At 28.5% G+C, this 17,073-nt stretch overlaps 1 protein-coding gene and 1 pseudogene across 1 annotated transcript; both read left to right on the forward strand.

Moving 5' to 3' along the window:
• The first annotated feature begins 6,052 nt into the window (after positions 1 to 6,052).
• Positions 6,053 to 8,129, forward strand: LOC107026887 (annotated as a pseudogene).
• A 4,578-nt stretch (positions 8,130 to 12,707) lies between these two features.
• LOC107028831 (beta-amylase 3, chloroplastic-like) lies at positions 12,708 to 16,497 on the forward strand. Its single transcript, XM_015230044.2, has 4 exons — positions 12,708 to 13,281; positions 14,230 to 14,440; positions 14,884 to 14,994; positions 15,438 to 16,497. The coding sequence occupies exons 1-4, from the start codon at positions 12,764 to 12,766 to the stop codon at positions 16,224 to 16,226; spliced, it is 1,629 nt and encodes a 542-aa protein (XP_015085530.1). The 5' UTR covers positions 12,708 to 12,763; the 3' UTR covers positions 16,227 to 16,497.
• The last annotated feature ends 576 nt before the right edge of the window (positions 16,498 to 17,073 follow it).

Genomic DNA, 17,073 nt, shown 5'->3' on the forward strand with positions numbered 1-17,073 from the left:
GGGGTGGAGGTTTGTGGGGTGGGGTTGGGGGTGGGGGGAACCTGAATGGGTACATGATATTTGATTAAATTCAAATGCATGTAGCGTGTCACAAAATTTGATATTTGGGATAAAACATATTGTAATAAAGATATTTTATATTTCATCTTCATATTCAAGAATTCTGATTAAAATAAATAAAGACGTATTAATTCATGCAAATTTGAATTTATCGCACTAAATATATACATATTTGAAATCACATTATATTGTAGATGCATGTTTTTCTTTTCTTGGCACACTATGAACATTTATTCTATCGATCGACTCCCTTTGACATATATATATATATATATATATATATATATATAAACTTTTACTTTTTTTAGTGTTTTAACTCCTATTAAAAAAGAATGGCCGACCATTTTAAATTTTAGAATCAAGTTCAATATAATTATATATTAGTATCTAATTTGATGTACTTTTTTAAAATTAATTTAGGTGTCATCGTAACATGATAACTTTTCAAATTACATATAATGACGCTTGATTTTGCTTCTTTTTTATCTCACTCGTCTTTTATAATCTAGAGATACATCATATTATATTATATTATATTATATTATATTATATTATATTAAATCGAAATCACATTTGTTTCTTCTACCTAACCTTGTTTTGAAAAAAAATAATTGTCTTATTTATGCTTTGGTAGCTCCTTCTCGTGACTGCCATAAAGTTTATTAATTAATTTGCATTCTTCAATTATCAGTAGAGAAAATATGACAAAGTACATATAGTAGCATTAATTTGATTCATTAATTATTTAACTCCCCATCTTTTTCTTCCCTGACATTTTATTAAATTATTTATATTAGTACATCAATTTCATGGGTTCATTTGTAAATTTATGTTATGTATATATATATACTTACGCTCTGTTTAGATCATTGTTACCCATTGTATTGTACAGTATCGTTATTATACCTACAATGTTTGTTTTAATGTTACTTAAAATGTATTGTACTGTATCGTTAAATTTCGTTGTTACATAACAATGAGAACCCCTATAACAACCGATTTGGTGTGTTCCCATTGTTACTTAATTTCTTTTTTAATTATATCTTTACATAATATTTCAAAATACTATTTTACACTTTACCTTATATTATTTAATTATAGTCAAACCTCCTGCCCTATAATAATTAAGAATATTTTAGAAAATTTATAAATTACAATACAGTACGATACAATCAAACGAAACAATTAAAATATTATTAAACAACAACAAACAATACAGTCTATCCAAACATTGTATCTATCATACAATACAGTACAATAGAGTACAATACAATACATTATAAAACAATGAGTGACAATGATCCAAACAAAGTGTTAATGATTTGATTTATCATTATAAAATATTCATTTAAGATTATTTAGTTTCTTTTTTAATCATGATAGAACGATCTTTTATAAGTGGTAGGGTAGGTTGTTGATATTGTAAAACTTATCGCTATCTCATATATGCATTGAGGTTCTAACATGATTTAATTTAATTTATATCGTAAAATCTCACTCTAAAATAAATCTAATTGTTGATTTCGAACTCTAACACCTCTGATTAAAGATAAAAATTAAAAGTAATAATTTTTGGTGTGATCATTTATCCACCTGCCACAATACATATAGCAAAGTCATTCTAGGTGTTGTTTGATTAGGTATAATTCATTTGAAATATTGATTGATTAATAAGTGGAGCTTATCAATAACAATAAATATTCCACTTATAATTTGTCAAACACCTCACATAAATCCATGAAACTATTAATTAACTAAATTAAACATAATTAACTTTTTTCTATTGCTTTTAACAACAACATACGCAATAACAAGAAATAAGTGTAATTCCACAAATAAAATTTGAAAAAGGTGGTGTGTACGCGACTTTTATCTCCACCTTATGAGGACGATGGAGTAGTGAAGAAAAACATTAAAAATCATGTATGAAAAATAAATACTAACAATGAAGAAACAAATATTGAAATTAATAAGAGACACAGTAACCGGCCACAACAGATAATATGATAATTAAGCTGACAAAAGACAATAATATAGTCACAACGAATAATACGATAATCGAGAAAAACAAAAACATGTTTCTTCTACTTTCATCATTATAATTGATTAAGATTTAAAAAAAATGGTTGTTGCACCATTTCCATCTATACTTTTGATTTTTCAATCAAAAGATAGCCATATTTTTCTTTGATTGCTTTCTCCTTAATTTGATGGATCTTGTACCTAAAATTTGTTTAATTAATTGGCCTACTTTCTATTTTTCTTCCCACTAAAAATCTTTAAGCACCATTACCTAAATCTTATCGTTGAATCTATTTTAATTTATGTGAACTTATTAGATTAAATACAAAATTAAAAGAAAATAAGAATTTTAAAACATATGATCTTAAATTCTTAATTAAAGATGTTATAATATTTATGTGACTATAAAACTTTTATAATTCATTATGATCTTGAGTCGTTATATTTTTGTGGATATAAAAACTTCTCATTAAGAGTAAGAATTAATAAGTTTTAAATTTATACTTTCAAAGTTTAGAAAATGAGTTATCTTTTGTTGAAATCAATTGAAAAGAAATAATAGAATCACATGTAACAATTAACATGAAATTAGATTTTTCTTGTCATAAATATTGTCGTTCATAACTAAAGACTTTTAAAAAAAACTATCACAAATTCATCACTAGTTAAAATTAACGATCATTTTTTTATATTTTGTATTATAAAATTTATTTGTCGTTAATTTTTTTGTTTCGAGTTTAGATTGAGATGTGCTTTAGGTGCAAAGAAAGGCCTAGGTACTATAGTGGGTAGATTGTTGGGGGTAGATGGTTAGGTGTGCTATATGTCAAGAAACTAATTAAACAAAATAATACAAAGTCCAAAATTGATAATTAGTTGTTGGAAGACTAGTTAGGGTTGCGATCGGAAAGATAGTATTTTTTCTATTTTTAATCAGAGGTATCGATTTGGACATAAGATATACAAAATATCTTAGTTAGACGTTAAGACTATATTTGATATCAGATCGACGATTTAGAAAACGTGCCCCAAGTTTCTTTATTCATGTATTGAAACCGCAAAAATAAAAGTAATATGATCAATTTTCATAATAATAAATAAATAAATAAATCTATATAAAAATATCGAATTCAGAATAAATCGATCAATTAATTTAAAAAAAATGGGAATTGCTAACACTTGATTTCATTGGCAACACTTCTTTCTTTCAATAAATTGTAAGGGTTATAAAATGAATATCGGATATTGTGTGAAAAATAATTTATTTTAAAAAAATTATATAATGAAGGACCACATAATATATATTTTTTTTTGAAGTGCTACATTAGTATTACAACCAACATGTTTTGAACTAATTTATTTTGCAATGATATAAATGACAAATGAAATATGAATAGGCCCTACTTACTTTAAAATGGATGGAAAATTTTGACGTGCATGCAATTGACGTTTAAAAATTAGACAAAATTTAAAGGTAATTTTATAAACATTATCAATAAAGATTGATTTGGTCACCTCAAATTATCTAAAGTGTGAATACTTAGTTTAAGTTAATTATAATGTTAGTAATTAATATGTCTAAATTGTCAATTTGTTTGGCCTGGTTGAGAATCTTCAAAAATCTAGAAACATCATTTTCATCCTAATAAATAATATACTTCTATTTTTCTTAGAACATAGAGGAAAAATCGCTATCTATCGGTGGCCGACTTTAAATCAATCATACGAGTATGCTATCTCATCACCCGTCAATTTGAGTTCTCGTAAGCTATTGAACCAGCCATCTAGATGAGACTCCCGTTAAAAAATATTCTTTTTTCGATAAAATATGCTACCAAGCTTCGTTATTCTTTAAATGTGCATCAAGTATGTAAATTCGTTTTTGTATAGTAACTCACAAGTTACATAGAAAGTGTAATTTATACTGAACAAATTTAATGTGAGAAACTCGATTTTAAAAAATCTGACAATTACTATTCTTTGGATGTGCATTAGATAAGTTCGTTTTCGTTTTCATGTAGTTACTCATAAATTACACAGAAAATGTAAATTATACTAAACAAATTTGATGAGAGGAACTCAATTAAAAAAAAAATCGCAATTGCTATTGTTTAGATGTGCATAAGATACATTCGTTTTTAGGTAGTACTCACAAATTACATAGAAAATATAAATTATACTAAACAAATCTGATATGAGGAACTCGATTAAAAAGAATCCACAATCACTATTTTTTAGATGCGCATCATATGACTTTATTTTTATGTACTTACTCACAAATTATATAGAAAATAATGTAAATTATATTAAATAAATTTGATATGAAAAACTCAATTTAAAAAAAAAAATTGAAACCACTATTCTTTAGATGTGCATCAGATAAATTTATTTTTATATAATAACTCATAAATTATATAGAAAATGTTAATTATAATAAACATTTTTGATGTGAGAAACTCGATTAAAAAACGGTACGCTCCGTATAATAAAAAGTTTGATATGTCATACACTCCCAATTAAGGTAGTAATATTCACAATAAGGAAAAAGTTATCTTATTATTATTAATTTAGTCGATATTTAGTGTACAAGTAATATATAATTATTATATACTCCATAAGCATACTAATTTATAAACATTTGTTATACGTTAAGTCTACGTCAATAAGGACTATAAATAATTTACGATTAGAGCTTAGAAGGGTAGAACTTTTTAATTTCGACTAATAAGAAATATTAATATCTCTTTAATTTAAGATTATAAAATTTAAATTTTTTTAAAAAGTTTTTAAACTTTATATCGAGTCACATTATGACATATTTGAGTTAAAACTCTTATTCTATACTCAATATTTCATTCATTTCAAATTAATTGAATTGTTTAGACATTTTCTATTTTTTCAAATTAACTTGATTGTTCAATTTTCAAGACTATTCTCATAATGTTCATTCAATTTTACCTTTCATTAGTTAATAATGTAATTAATTATTAATTAATTATTAATTATTATAATTATTAATTTAACAACAATTAATAAAAGATAAAATAAAGAATTATATTTAATTTATGTCTTATTTTTTTTCTTAAAAAACTGTGAAATATCTTAACAATTGAAATGGTGGGAGTATATATTACAGCAACACATGTGGCAGATGATTATGAGGAGTGTCTTGCTGATCAGTTTGCCACATGACTAATTATTTTTTCGATATTTTATATTGAAATTTGATTAAATTTGAATTCATATAAAACATGATTATGTTTGAAGAGCGACACTTGCATATTTTTTAATTTATAGAAATTCAAATTCAAAACTTTCTGATTAAGAATGATGAAATTTTGAATTATTTCATTATAACTCATATTATGGATAACATAATTTGTTAAGCCAATAATATGACTTGCAAGTTTTAAAAAAAATATCAAGATAATATTCCATGATGAATTTTTTATCTTTTTATTTTAAAAAAAGGTTCAAAATGTTTATTCATTAGATCCACGTGAACCTTCACCATCATCCATAAACTAGTGTGGGGATGTGGTGAGATTTGACCAAGAGTATATTTTGATTATTAAAAGATTGGTTTCTAAATTACTATTTTTAGAATAGTTAAAAAGTTTTAACTCTGAATTGGTAAAACAAAACAAACAATTTAAGTTCTTATCGTATATCACTAAGCATATTTAATTTAAAATTTAAAATTATTTACGCATATTAAGAGAAAATTTTAAAACATATACATGATCAAAGGTCAAAACTATAAAATTTTACCATTTCATTAGCAGAAATGTTCATATAAAGACAGATTCTAATCGCAATAAATTTAAAAAAATTTAAATTTAAATTCTGAATCTGACTTAACGAATCAAAAGAACAAAAAAAAATCAAAATATGGGGCTACCCCTCTCTTTCTCTCTTTGGACTGATTCCCTTAAATCATATATCTCTCTCCCTTTGAATTATTTTTTTTTAAAAAAAAGGTGTTATAAAGTAAAGATTCATTTTTTTTTTCAACTTAAGCTCTATCTATCCCCTCTCAAAAATCAAATTATCTTACTTCTCATTCATTCTTGTGTCTCATTCTTTCGCAAATATATAATTTTTTCAAAATAATCGAGAAATTTCTAAAGGTCAGTAATACATGATTCGAAATTATTTTTGAATTTTGAAGGGTCATTGAAGAATTCTCAAATGGTTTATTATGGCATCTTCTTCTCTTTCATGTTGTTTATGTATTAGCCTTTATTGTCAACCTTTTCTCCTTTCTCTTTCTATCTTCATTTCCTCCACCAATCGAAATTCTTATAAACTTTTCGAAGTTCAAAGGTACACGTGAGTCATTTTTCAATAAGAAATATATCAATTTTAAATTATAACGTTTGCTAGACTGAAGAGTATATATATGAGCTACTTCAATAACGAGAGATATATCAACTCAAAATCACAAAGTTGAGGGGTAAATCGAATCGTTTTCTTTTGTTAATTCATTCAAATAAAAAAAAAGATGGCAGTTGAAGCTCAATACCCATCAAATGTTCTATTTCTAAATAGAAGTGTACAAGAAGGAAAGAGCCAAATTGGTAACAATTATTCATCGACTACAATTACAAACTCAACAACAACAACAACAACAAAGTGGAGTTTTTGGTGAAGAATCATTTCTTAATCCTACTCAAATGTTCAATCCAAGAGGTAAAAAAAAAAATTACTCTGTTTTTCGCGCATTTCAACTGATCTAACTAATTTGAACTTTCCTTAATCACTTTCCACTCAGAATTTTATTATAGGTTGATTCAATCTCTGTTTTCTTCTATGTTTGTTGCAATGGCAGTTGAGGCGAATTCGCGAAAAAGAGGAAGAGAACATACCTTAGCAACAGAGAATCCATTAATGTCGATCCAATCTCAACATCAACTTATCAATCTTACTCAATTTCACAATAACAATTCATCGCAGATAAATATTGTATCTACTGGGCTTCAATTAGCTTTCGGAGATCAATTGCATCAACAACAACATTCCGTTTCTCATCTATCTCTGCATCATGAATCATCAAACGATTTTCTCGCCTCTCATAGCAAACAACAACATCATGAAATTGATCATTTCCTCCAACTCCAGGTAATGATTTGAAATTTTTTTAATTTTACTGTTGCATCGAGGCTCGCGGAGTATCCGATAAGTAAATTAATGAAAATGTATGGGAATAGGGAGAACAATTGAGGCGTACGTTAGAGGATAAAAGGAAGCGTCACTATCATGCGCTGATCGGAGCAATGGAGGAATCAACGGCGAGGATGCTGAAAGAGAAGGAGACGGAGGTGGAGAAAGCAGGGAGGCGGAATACTGAGCTGGAAGCGCGTGCATCGCAGCTGATCGCTGAGGCGCGTGCGTGGCAAGTAAAGGCTTGTGAACAGGAAGTAACGGCGGCGACGCTGCAAGCTCAGCTACAGCAGGCGATGGTGAACGGCGGTGGAATGAGTACGGTGGAGGGAGACGGCGGCGGAGAGGCGGAGGATGCTGAGTCGGTTTACGTTGATCCGGACCGGGTTGTTGAGTCGACCGGCCGGCCGAGTTGCAAGGGTTGTAGAAAACGGTTCGCTTCAGTTGTGCTTTTGCCTTGTAGGCATTTGTGTCTTTGTATAGAATGTGATGTTGTGGCCCAATCTTGCCCATTGTGTAGATCCATTAGAACCTCAAGTGTTGAGGTTTTTCTTTGTTAGTGGCCCAAATAGAAAGCCCAATTTTAGGCCCAACTCCTCATCTCGACTCGTGGCATCTTCATCACCGAGTAAAATCCTCGTCATTATCATCCGTAAGACGAAAGAACCTCAATCATGTTGGATCGTTGAACTTTATCATGTAAAAATAGATATTTGATTCGTGAATCAAAACTCATCTCCCATAATAAGTTTCTCAAGTTGATCAGGTCTGACATGTTTTAGACATCGCAAAAGAGATTACTGAGATCCCACGAAGACAACTCATTAGCCACGACAATGGTTTTTTTATTTAACAACGAAAGTTATAAATGGTTATTCGAGAAATTTCTCTCTTTTATCTCATGATAGTGGATAAAAGAACTTTTTCTAAAGCTTCACTCGTGAGTTTTGAAACTATATAATAGTAAAAGTGGCTATTTGTGAATTTTTCCTTTTATTTCATGATCGTGGAGTAAAAGAAAATAAGAAAAATGAAAAATTGGATTAGAAAAAGTGGTGTATTTCTTTCTTTGAAATCATTTATTTTATTTTTACTCTTCTTGATTAGGTTTTTCTTTTTTGAAAATCAAAATAAAAACTCAAAATCAAGAAAAATCGTGTTTGATCTTTAAATTATATCCGGTAAGAATAGCATTTGTTGATCATTTTTCAGTCATGTTTTTTGAAAAATAGTTAGTATTTTAAAATTATAGATTTTCCAAATATATAATGACTATTTTCATACTTATAAGGTTAAAAGTGATTTTTGGTTTTTTTTTCTCTATTTATTTCGCGATGGTGAAAAAAAGAAAAAATGTCATTAACTTGTTTACTTGATAACTTAATTTTATTTTGACATACTTATTTAATAACTTCATTTCATTCTAGTACGTTTAAATTCAAATTATAAATCAATTCTTTTAAATTTAAATTACGAGTTGTTCATTTTAGACCCGTTAATTCAAAGGAGCAATGATTCACAACCACTTAAACATTTTGAAAGGATGTTGATGATACCACTTGATATTTAACTTCATCCTAAATGGATTTTTCTTGTCACTTCTTTTGATGAAAGAAAAAAACATAAAATACAAAAAAATCTGACTGTATTTTGTTTTCTTAATTGATGACATTTGGGGTCCCTTGGCTTTTGATATATATATATGCATTATCCAAATCTCAAATTAAATATATTCTTCTCCTAATTAATGCATAAAATATTTTAATTATAATCAAATGATATAATCATATATGTCCCTTCATAGATATTTCTTTATGTTTCATACCCCCAAGAGTTAGTATATGGAAAAATTAAGAAAATAAAACCAATAGATTTTTAGAATTTTCAGAAAATAAGAAAGAACAATAGGATGAATTAAATATGGAAATCGAATAAGGAAAAGAACTTGAAATTCTTATTATATTATGGACTAATAAAACATTTAACTTTCAGTTATTTTGCGATATTCTTTTTGATTCGTTTACTTATTTATATTGTTTGGTTAAAAAATATTACTATCGCTTAATTATATTTCGCCTTGATTTTGTTTTTCTTATTGTTAAATACAACAATCAAAAGATTACTTATATCTCAATAAAACAAGCTAAAATCTAATCTAAGTGCAAGCCTTTTTTCAACACCCATACAAATGTATATTTATACATACTTTTTTTTACTATCATAAATTTGCGATCACGATTTTTCATGCATAATTGCCTAATTGGATATATAAATTTGCTCACATGTAATAGATTACAAATGCAAATCGCACTAGATAAGTTTGATGCTATAAACTCAAGCGTTTAACTAAAAAGATGTTAATCAAAAAAATTAATCTTTAATTTCTCTCATAAAATATCACGTACTGTATCAACTCGGTCATTTTTTTATCCCTTCTCAATGCAATGAACAGACAAAATATAAATCACTACATAATTGAGGCTTATAAATCTTAGCATTATAAACTTTGCATTATAATTTCAAGGTTGAGCCCATCGGCAGCCCCTTAAAATTTTGCACCAAATTTCACTTAGACACCTTAAGTAGGCTTTGTTCATTTTAAACACCTCAAGTAGGGATCCACTATGTCATTTTGACACCTTTTTGACAATTAGCTAAAATTACAAAGTGTGTGTAACACATTTGCGGATGACATGACATGATGACTAATTAAAAGTTGACATGTGACATTTGAATGTAAAAATAATAATTTTAAAATAAATTATTAAAAAACAACTATTTTTCAGCAAAAATAAATAAATAAAACTACTTATTTTCTACCATCCCATCCCACCTTATATCACCCCACCCCTACCCCTACCCCTATCCCTACCCCATCTGTCTTACGTCCCTTTTTCCTCCCCAACTCTACAACTTCTTTTTTTGTTCTTCTTCCAATTTTTTTAAAAAAATCATTAGATTTTACGGGTTTTTTTTATTGATTTTGAAAATTACATATGACTTTCTTCTAACTTTTTTGAGAAAAAAGTGTGTCTTGTTCTAAAAAATCTTTTCAAATTTTAGTGTGATGATTTTAAAAAATTTTGTTCTTATAAACATTTTTAAAATTAGTGTGATAGTTTTTATTTTATTTTTTCATATTTTGTAAGGTTTTTTATTATGAATTTTCATGGGGGAGGTGAAAATAACTAGTAGGGCTAAAAAGTGAAGAAGAAGAAGGAAAAAAATTCAAAAAAAACTAAAAAAGAACTCCTCACGCGCTCAAAATGGGTGCATCACACACAATATGTCAAGTCAGCAAAAAGTGTCAAAATGACACAGCAGAACTCAATATGAAGTGTCTAAAATGAGCAAAGCATAGTTAGAATATCTAAGTGAAAATTAACGCCAAATTTAAGGGGATACCAATAGATTCAACCTAATTTCAAACAAATATGGAAATAAATCATACCAAATATATTGCAAGTGTTAGTGGAACAAACACGTGTGAACACTCACAGCCAATCAAATTTCAAAATTTAGACTCAAAGTTAAATGATAGTATATCATTTAATTATTACAAACTTTTCAACCACTTCGTGGTCCAATTTAGTGCAAAAATTCTAGTTGCTTGAAAAGCATCCTTTTCATTATAGTCTTCAAAAAGTTGTATGCAAAGTTAAAAGTGCAAATCCATATTTTTGCCAACCTCAAGAAATTTGTGTAGCTAATGATTTTGAATTTGAGATATGTAATAGGTTATAAGTCGGGAAGGTCTATTAAAAGGGACGAGTAAGTTATCCAATTAAGCAGGAGTCTTTCAAATTTTAAAAATTAGGTAAAAGTTAAAAATAGTGTAAATTAAGTTAAAAGATATTTTTTTAAATAGTTTCAAACTTTTTAACTTTTACACTTTAATCCAATAATTGTCGTAGTTGTGCGACAATCTCAATAGTTGTCCAAACAACTTTAGTAGCTGTACAGACAATTTCAATAGTTGTCCAGACAACTACGAAGATGTTCTTAGTTTCATCCTTCTATTAATATTAAAAATAAAAAAATAAAAAAGGCTCATTTGTCCCTTTTTTTTAAAATGAAAAACCTGTATGACACTTTTAAATCATTTTTCCTTATTAAATCATTGTGCTTGACAATTCAAATTAACAATGCTAGCACAAAATCTTGCATATGCATTATGTGGTTCATATATAAGGTTTACTCCTAAATTATGATTAAGCAATATGCATTCTTACTTTAATTTAAGTGATATGTATGATTACATTGTTATCACATAAACATGAAGAAAAAAATAACAAAAGTTGATGCTTAAATGAGAAGTGAGCTGAGTATTTTCGATTTTTAATCTCGAATTAGATATTTGATTATCAATTTCACCACTTCAATTTAATCACATATTTCATCACTTATTATTTATTATCTATTTTCAACCAGCTCATCAAATGAATGATACATTCTGTTATTACTTGCAAAACACATACAACAAATGTGTAAAGTTGGATCAATATGAGTGACTTGTAATGATTTCTTGAGGAAAAAGTGTTAGTTGAAGAAAAGTAAAGCAAAGACTTTTAATTATACCCACAAACTCAACTTCTTTTTAGAACCCTTCATATTTCATACTTATCTTTAAAAAATTATGAATTTATACAAATTGGGAAATTCAAGATTTATTTTCATCCACAAATGTAAATGAAGAGCTAGACTTTATTCAAGTACATGACAAGAAGAATGTGCTTATTTCTTGTAGGGTTTGCTCAATTGTGGCAATAGCAAGCCACCCATTGGTTATCACACAAACATGGCTAGAAAATTATAGTTGAAAATATTAAAAAAATCACTTATTCAATTTTTTTTTCTATCCAATTAAGAATATTCTGTAAGAATATCTATAACATGGGAAAATATAATATTTTAAATGCCGTTGGAGAAAACTATTTCTTAAATTCTAAAAATTAGTTTATAATATGAGATCGAAAATACGAGCAGATAAAACGATTCACTCATATTTAACCAAAATAGACATAAAGATAGATTTTAGTGTAACACAATATATACACTAGAATTGCAAGTTAAGTAGAATTTGTGCAAATAGGCCTATCAAAGATAAAATACTTAAACTTAAGCATTTAATCAAAAATGAATGAATCTCGCTATATTTATCAGCGATATAACCTCCAAAATCGAAGAAATTCAAATATTAATTGACAATCTTTTCCCACAACATATTTTATATTCTTGACTTGGTTAAAAAAATCATAACTAAAGTTAAAAATATAAATGTGTTTTATATGTGTCATTTTATTAAACTTTTCTCCATGAAAAAGGTATGTATGCTGACCTGTCTTGAACTTTTACACTTTTCTCCCTTATTAATTTCTTGAAAATAAATTTTTTAAAACTTTCCTCATCCATACATCATATATTTGATCCCCCTTTATAAATATACATCCAAAACCTTCATTAATCCCTACCTCTTCTATTTTTCAAACTTCAATTTACAACAAAAACACAAAAAAAAATGGCTTTAACACCTTGTTCTTCAACTTCTTTTATCAATAAAAAAGAAAGAAAAAATTATAGAACACATGATGATATCTCAAGCATGATTTGCTTTGCTAAAATCAATACACCATCATACAATCTCAAAGCAAAAAGTTCCAATCAAGAAGTTCAATTCTTGAATCCCAATATGGAAGAAAAAGAGAAATTCCATATGCTTACAAGTGGTACTACTCATAGCAACAATAGTAGTACAAAAGTGCCTGTTTTTGTGATGTTACCACTTGACACTACATCAATTGGTGGCAATATGAACAAGCCAAGAGCTATGAATGCTAGTTTGATGGCATTAAAAGGTGCTGGAGTTGAAGGGGTAATGGTTGATTGTTGGTGGGGTTTGGTTGAAAAAGATGGACCTTTGAAGTATAATTGGGAAGGATATGATGAACTTGTGAAGATGGTTCAAGCAAATGGATTGAAGCTTCAAGTTGTCATGTCTTTTCATCAGTGTGGTGGTAACGTCGGAGATTCCTGCAGGTATTTTAAACCTCTTTTATCATTTTTATCTATCGTTTTAACGTTTTGATACACCTGTTAAGAAAATAATTTGAAAAATCAATTAATCATAACTTTCTTTATTATTTTTATCTATTGTTTTAACGTTCTGATACACCTGTTAAGAAAATAATTTGATAGCATCAATCAATCATACTAGGTACTATTTGACTATATTACCCCTTTATCTATTGCTTGAATGAGTCATTAATGACCATATACCTTCTTGAATAGTAATAGTGGAATTGAAATTAAAAAAAAAAAAGAAAATAATGATTCTTGATTTTCTAGAGTTCAAATACTTAGTAATTTTTTGTTTGTATTTTCTTGAAACTAATATATTCAATATATACCATTATTTCTCAAATTCTCTTTTACCAATATTTATTGTTTTTTTGTTCTATTTCCAATATGCAACAATTAGTTTTCTTTTAGAAATTGTTGATATAATTATACCTATCCTACTATTGCAAACATCCTCCCAAATCTCAAAATGTATACTTTTCATATAATCTACAATAGTTGTTCAAAGTTTTTCTTTTTTATGATGTGTAGTAGTGAAGTCAGAAATTTCGTTAAAAATGTTTGAGATTTAACATATATATATAAAAAAGTAAGATCAATATACACAATATACTTTTCTACGTATGTAAAAGGTAAGACCAGTATACACAATTTACTTTTCTATATATGTAAAAAAAAAAGTAAGATTGGTGTACACAGTATACTTTTCTGTATACAAGCAAGTTTTTCTGGCAAATGATATATTCAACTGACCTCTCTTTAGTCTATTAGGTCAAACTTGAAACAAGTAATATACACTATATACTAGTAAGAAAAATTGAGAAAGAGTGTTCAACTAACCACCCTTCGATCTGTGTTGCTCCGCCACTAATGATTAATCTTAAAATTTTGAATTGATTTTTGCAGCATCCCTCTACCTCCATGGGTACTTGAAGAAATTAGCAAAAATCCAGATATTGTGTATACAGATAGATCAGGCAGGAGAAATCCTGAGTACATTTCTTTAGGTTGTGATCAATTACCAGTACTTAGAGGAAGAACACCAATTCAAGTCTACACTGATTACATGACAAGTTTTAGAGAAAAATTCAAGAATTACTTAGGTGATGTTATAGTGGTAAGTCTTTTAATTCTTCTATACGAAATTTAAGTCCTATACACTGACGATATGAAAAATATTTACAAAATCATATCACTTAAAACGGCGATTTATGTGTCTCAGGTCACAGTTTCGAGTCTTGTATCAAGCGAACTAACCCTAATAACCGGTTATAACATGTTGAATTATGCCAATGATACAAATATTCTTTATATTAGCAATTTATATGACTTAAATATGGAGAACACTTGGAAGAGGAAAACATGTTACCCTAAATTGGTAAAGAAAACAAGTGAAAGATCAATATCAAGTGATGGCCACTAGACTTGTTTGGTTAAACCAAATACAAAATAATGGACTACTAATTTTTTATTTTTTTTTAAAGAGGACCACAATTTTCCTAGCTAAAATAAAAGAGAAAAAATTGAATTTGAATTTTATTTATTTTTCTTTTTCCACAGGAAATACAAGTGGGGATGGGTCCTTGTGGTGAACTAAGATATCCATCTTATCCAGAAAGCAATGGTACTTGGAGATTTCCTGGTATTGGTGAATTTCAATGCTATGATAAGGTAAAGCCTTACTTTTTTTTCCTTCTACATTTTGAAATAGCCGCGGAGCCTGGAATTCTAACGAAAAGAATTTAAAAAATGCATACATAAGTAAAACCTATGTTGTCTCAACACTTCAGAAATATCAATAGGCATATGTCTGGTTCTCCAAAAGTTATGCATTTTTGAAAGATCTAACATAGGCGTGATAACAAATTTTTGGAGAGTCTGAGCAGCATAGCTTAAATGGTGTCGAAGCCACTTTTTGTCACTACACTAAAATCTTTCTCTTATGTCAAGGTGATCGATTCAACTAGCACAAAAAAAAGTCGTTTTTACTGTATTTTTATCGTATATACAATTTCAGACGAAGGGAATTCAGTTGACCCCTAGCAAGAGACTTCCACGAAATGAAACATTAAAAAAAAACTAACCATTTTATCTTTTGTTGATATTATAAACAGTACATGAAGGCTTCACTAGCAGCATCAGCACATGCAATGGGAAACGAATCGTGGGGCCGAGGTGGGCCCCACGATTCTGGTCAGTACAACCAGTTTCCTCTGGAAACTGGTTTTTTCAAAAAGGATGGTACATGGAATAGTGAATATGGACAATTTTTCCTAGAATGGTATTCAAGAAAGTTATTAGAACATGGTGACAATATCCTAGCATCAGCACAAGGCATATTCAAAGGAACAGGTTGTAAATTATCAGGCAAAGTAGCTGGAATTCATTGGCATTATAACACAAGATCACATGCAGCAGAGTTAACAGCAGGGTACTATAACACAAGGAACAAAGATGGTTACCTACCAATAGCACGTATGTTCGCGAAACGTGGGGTTGTTTTTAACTTTACATGTATGGAAATGAGGGACGGGGAGCAGCCACACAGCGCGAATTGTTCACCAGAAGGTTTGGTTAGACAAGTGAAAAACGCGACTAGAAATGTTGGAGTAGAATTAGCTGGAGAAAACGCGTTAGAGAGGTACGATGGAGGAGGATATGCACAAGTTTTAAGCGCAAGCAGAGCAGACTCTGGAAATGGATTGAGTGCATTTACATACTTGAGATTGAACAAAAGGTTGTTCGAGCCCGAGAATTGGAGAAATCTCGTTGAGTTTGTGAAGAACATGTCGGAAGGAGGTAACACGAGGCTTTCAGAATGCGATTCGAGTAGAACGGACTTGTATGTTAGATTTGTCAAACAGAGTCATGCTAAGAGAACTACAGAGGTTGCAGTTGTGTAGAGAGGTTCATTTGGCCTCGGGGATTTGGTTCAGTGGTAAGAGTGCAACATATGTCAGCCAACTGAAATTTATAGATTTCTCGATTATAAAATGTAACATGTAAAATATATAGTCACTCCTATAGAGTATATAGCATATAAAGATGAGAATAAATGCTAAAATCTATATTATAGTTTGAAAACTATTTGTTATTTCTGCAACTATAGGACTCAAATGAGTATATTCTTTTCTTTGTACAAAATAATAATAAATTTTGCCTTTCCACATTTAATATTGTAGAAAAAAAATCTCCTACTGTTGAGTATTATGTACATATATATATATATATATATTAATCATATTTCTTCTTACTTATTATGTACATATATATATATATTTAATCATATTTCTTCTTACTTTTATTGTGATATTAAAATAAACTATAATAGTCCTTCTAATGTAGTCTATAATATGCAATTTTGCCACGCATTTATGTAAGAGTTGTGGAGACAACTCTAACAAAAATACAGGATAAGATAACGTAAATTTCTTTTTTTTTTAATTGATTTTTTCTCAAATTTTACACATAGAGTGTGTTTGGTATGAAGGAAAATATTTTCCAGAAAATGTTTTCCAATTTTCCCATGTTTGGTTGGGACAAAAGTTTTGGAAAATGTTTTCCAAATCAACTCATTTTCCTCAAAATTAAGGAAAATGACTTCCCTTCAAAAATTAAGGAAAACATTTTCCATAGCTCTCCTCCAATTTCAAATTACATTTTTTTTTTGGAAAAGCATCAATTTAAAAAAATATTTTCAATTTCAAAATTTTTATTTTTTCACATGATCCTTGACCTTCCCCCCACCGG

This window comes from Solanum pennellii, chromosome 8 (assembly GCF_001406875.1).
Source record: "Solanum pennellii chromosome 8, SPENNV200".
In the NCBI taxonomy this organism is placed as follows: domain Eukaryota; kingdom Viridiplantae; phylum Streptophyta; class Magnoliopsida; order Solanales; family Solanaceae; genus Solanum; species Solanum pennellii.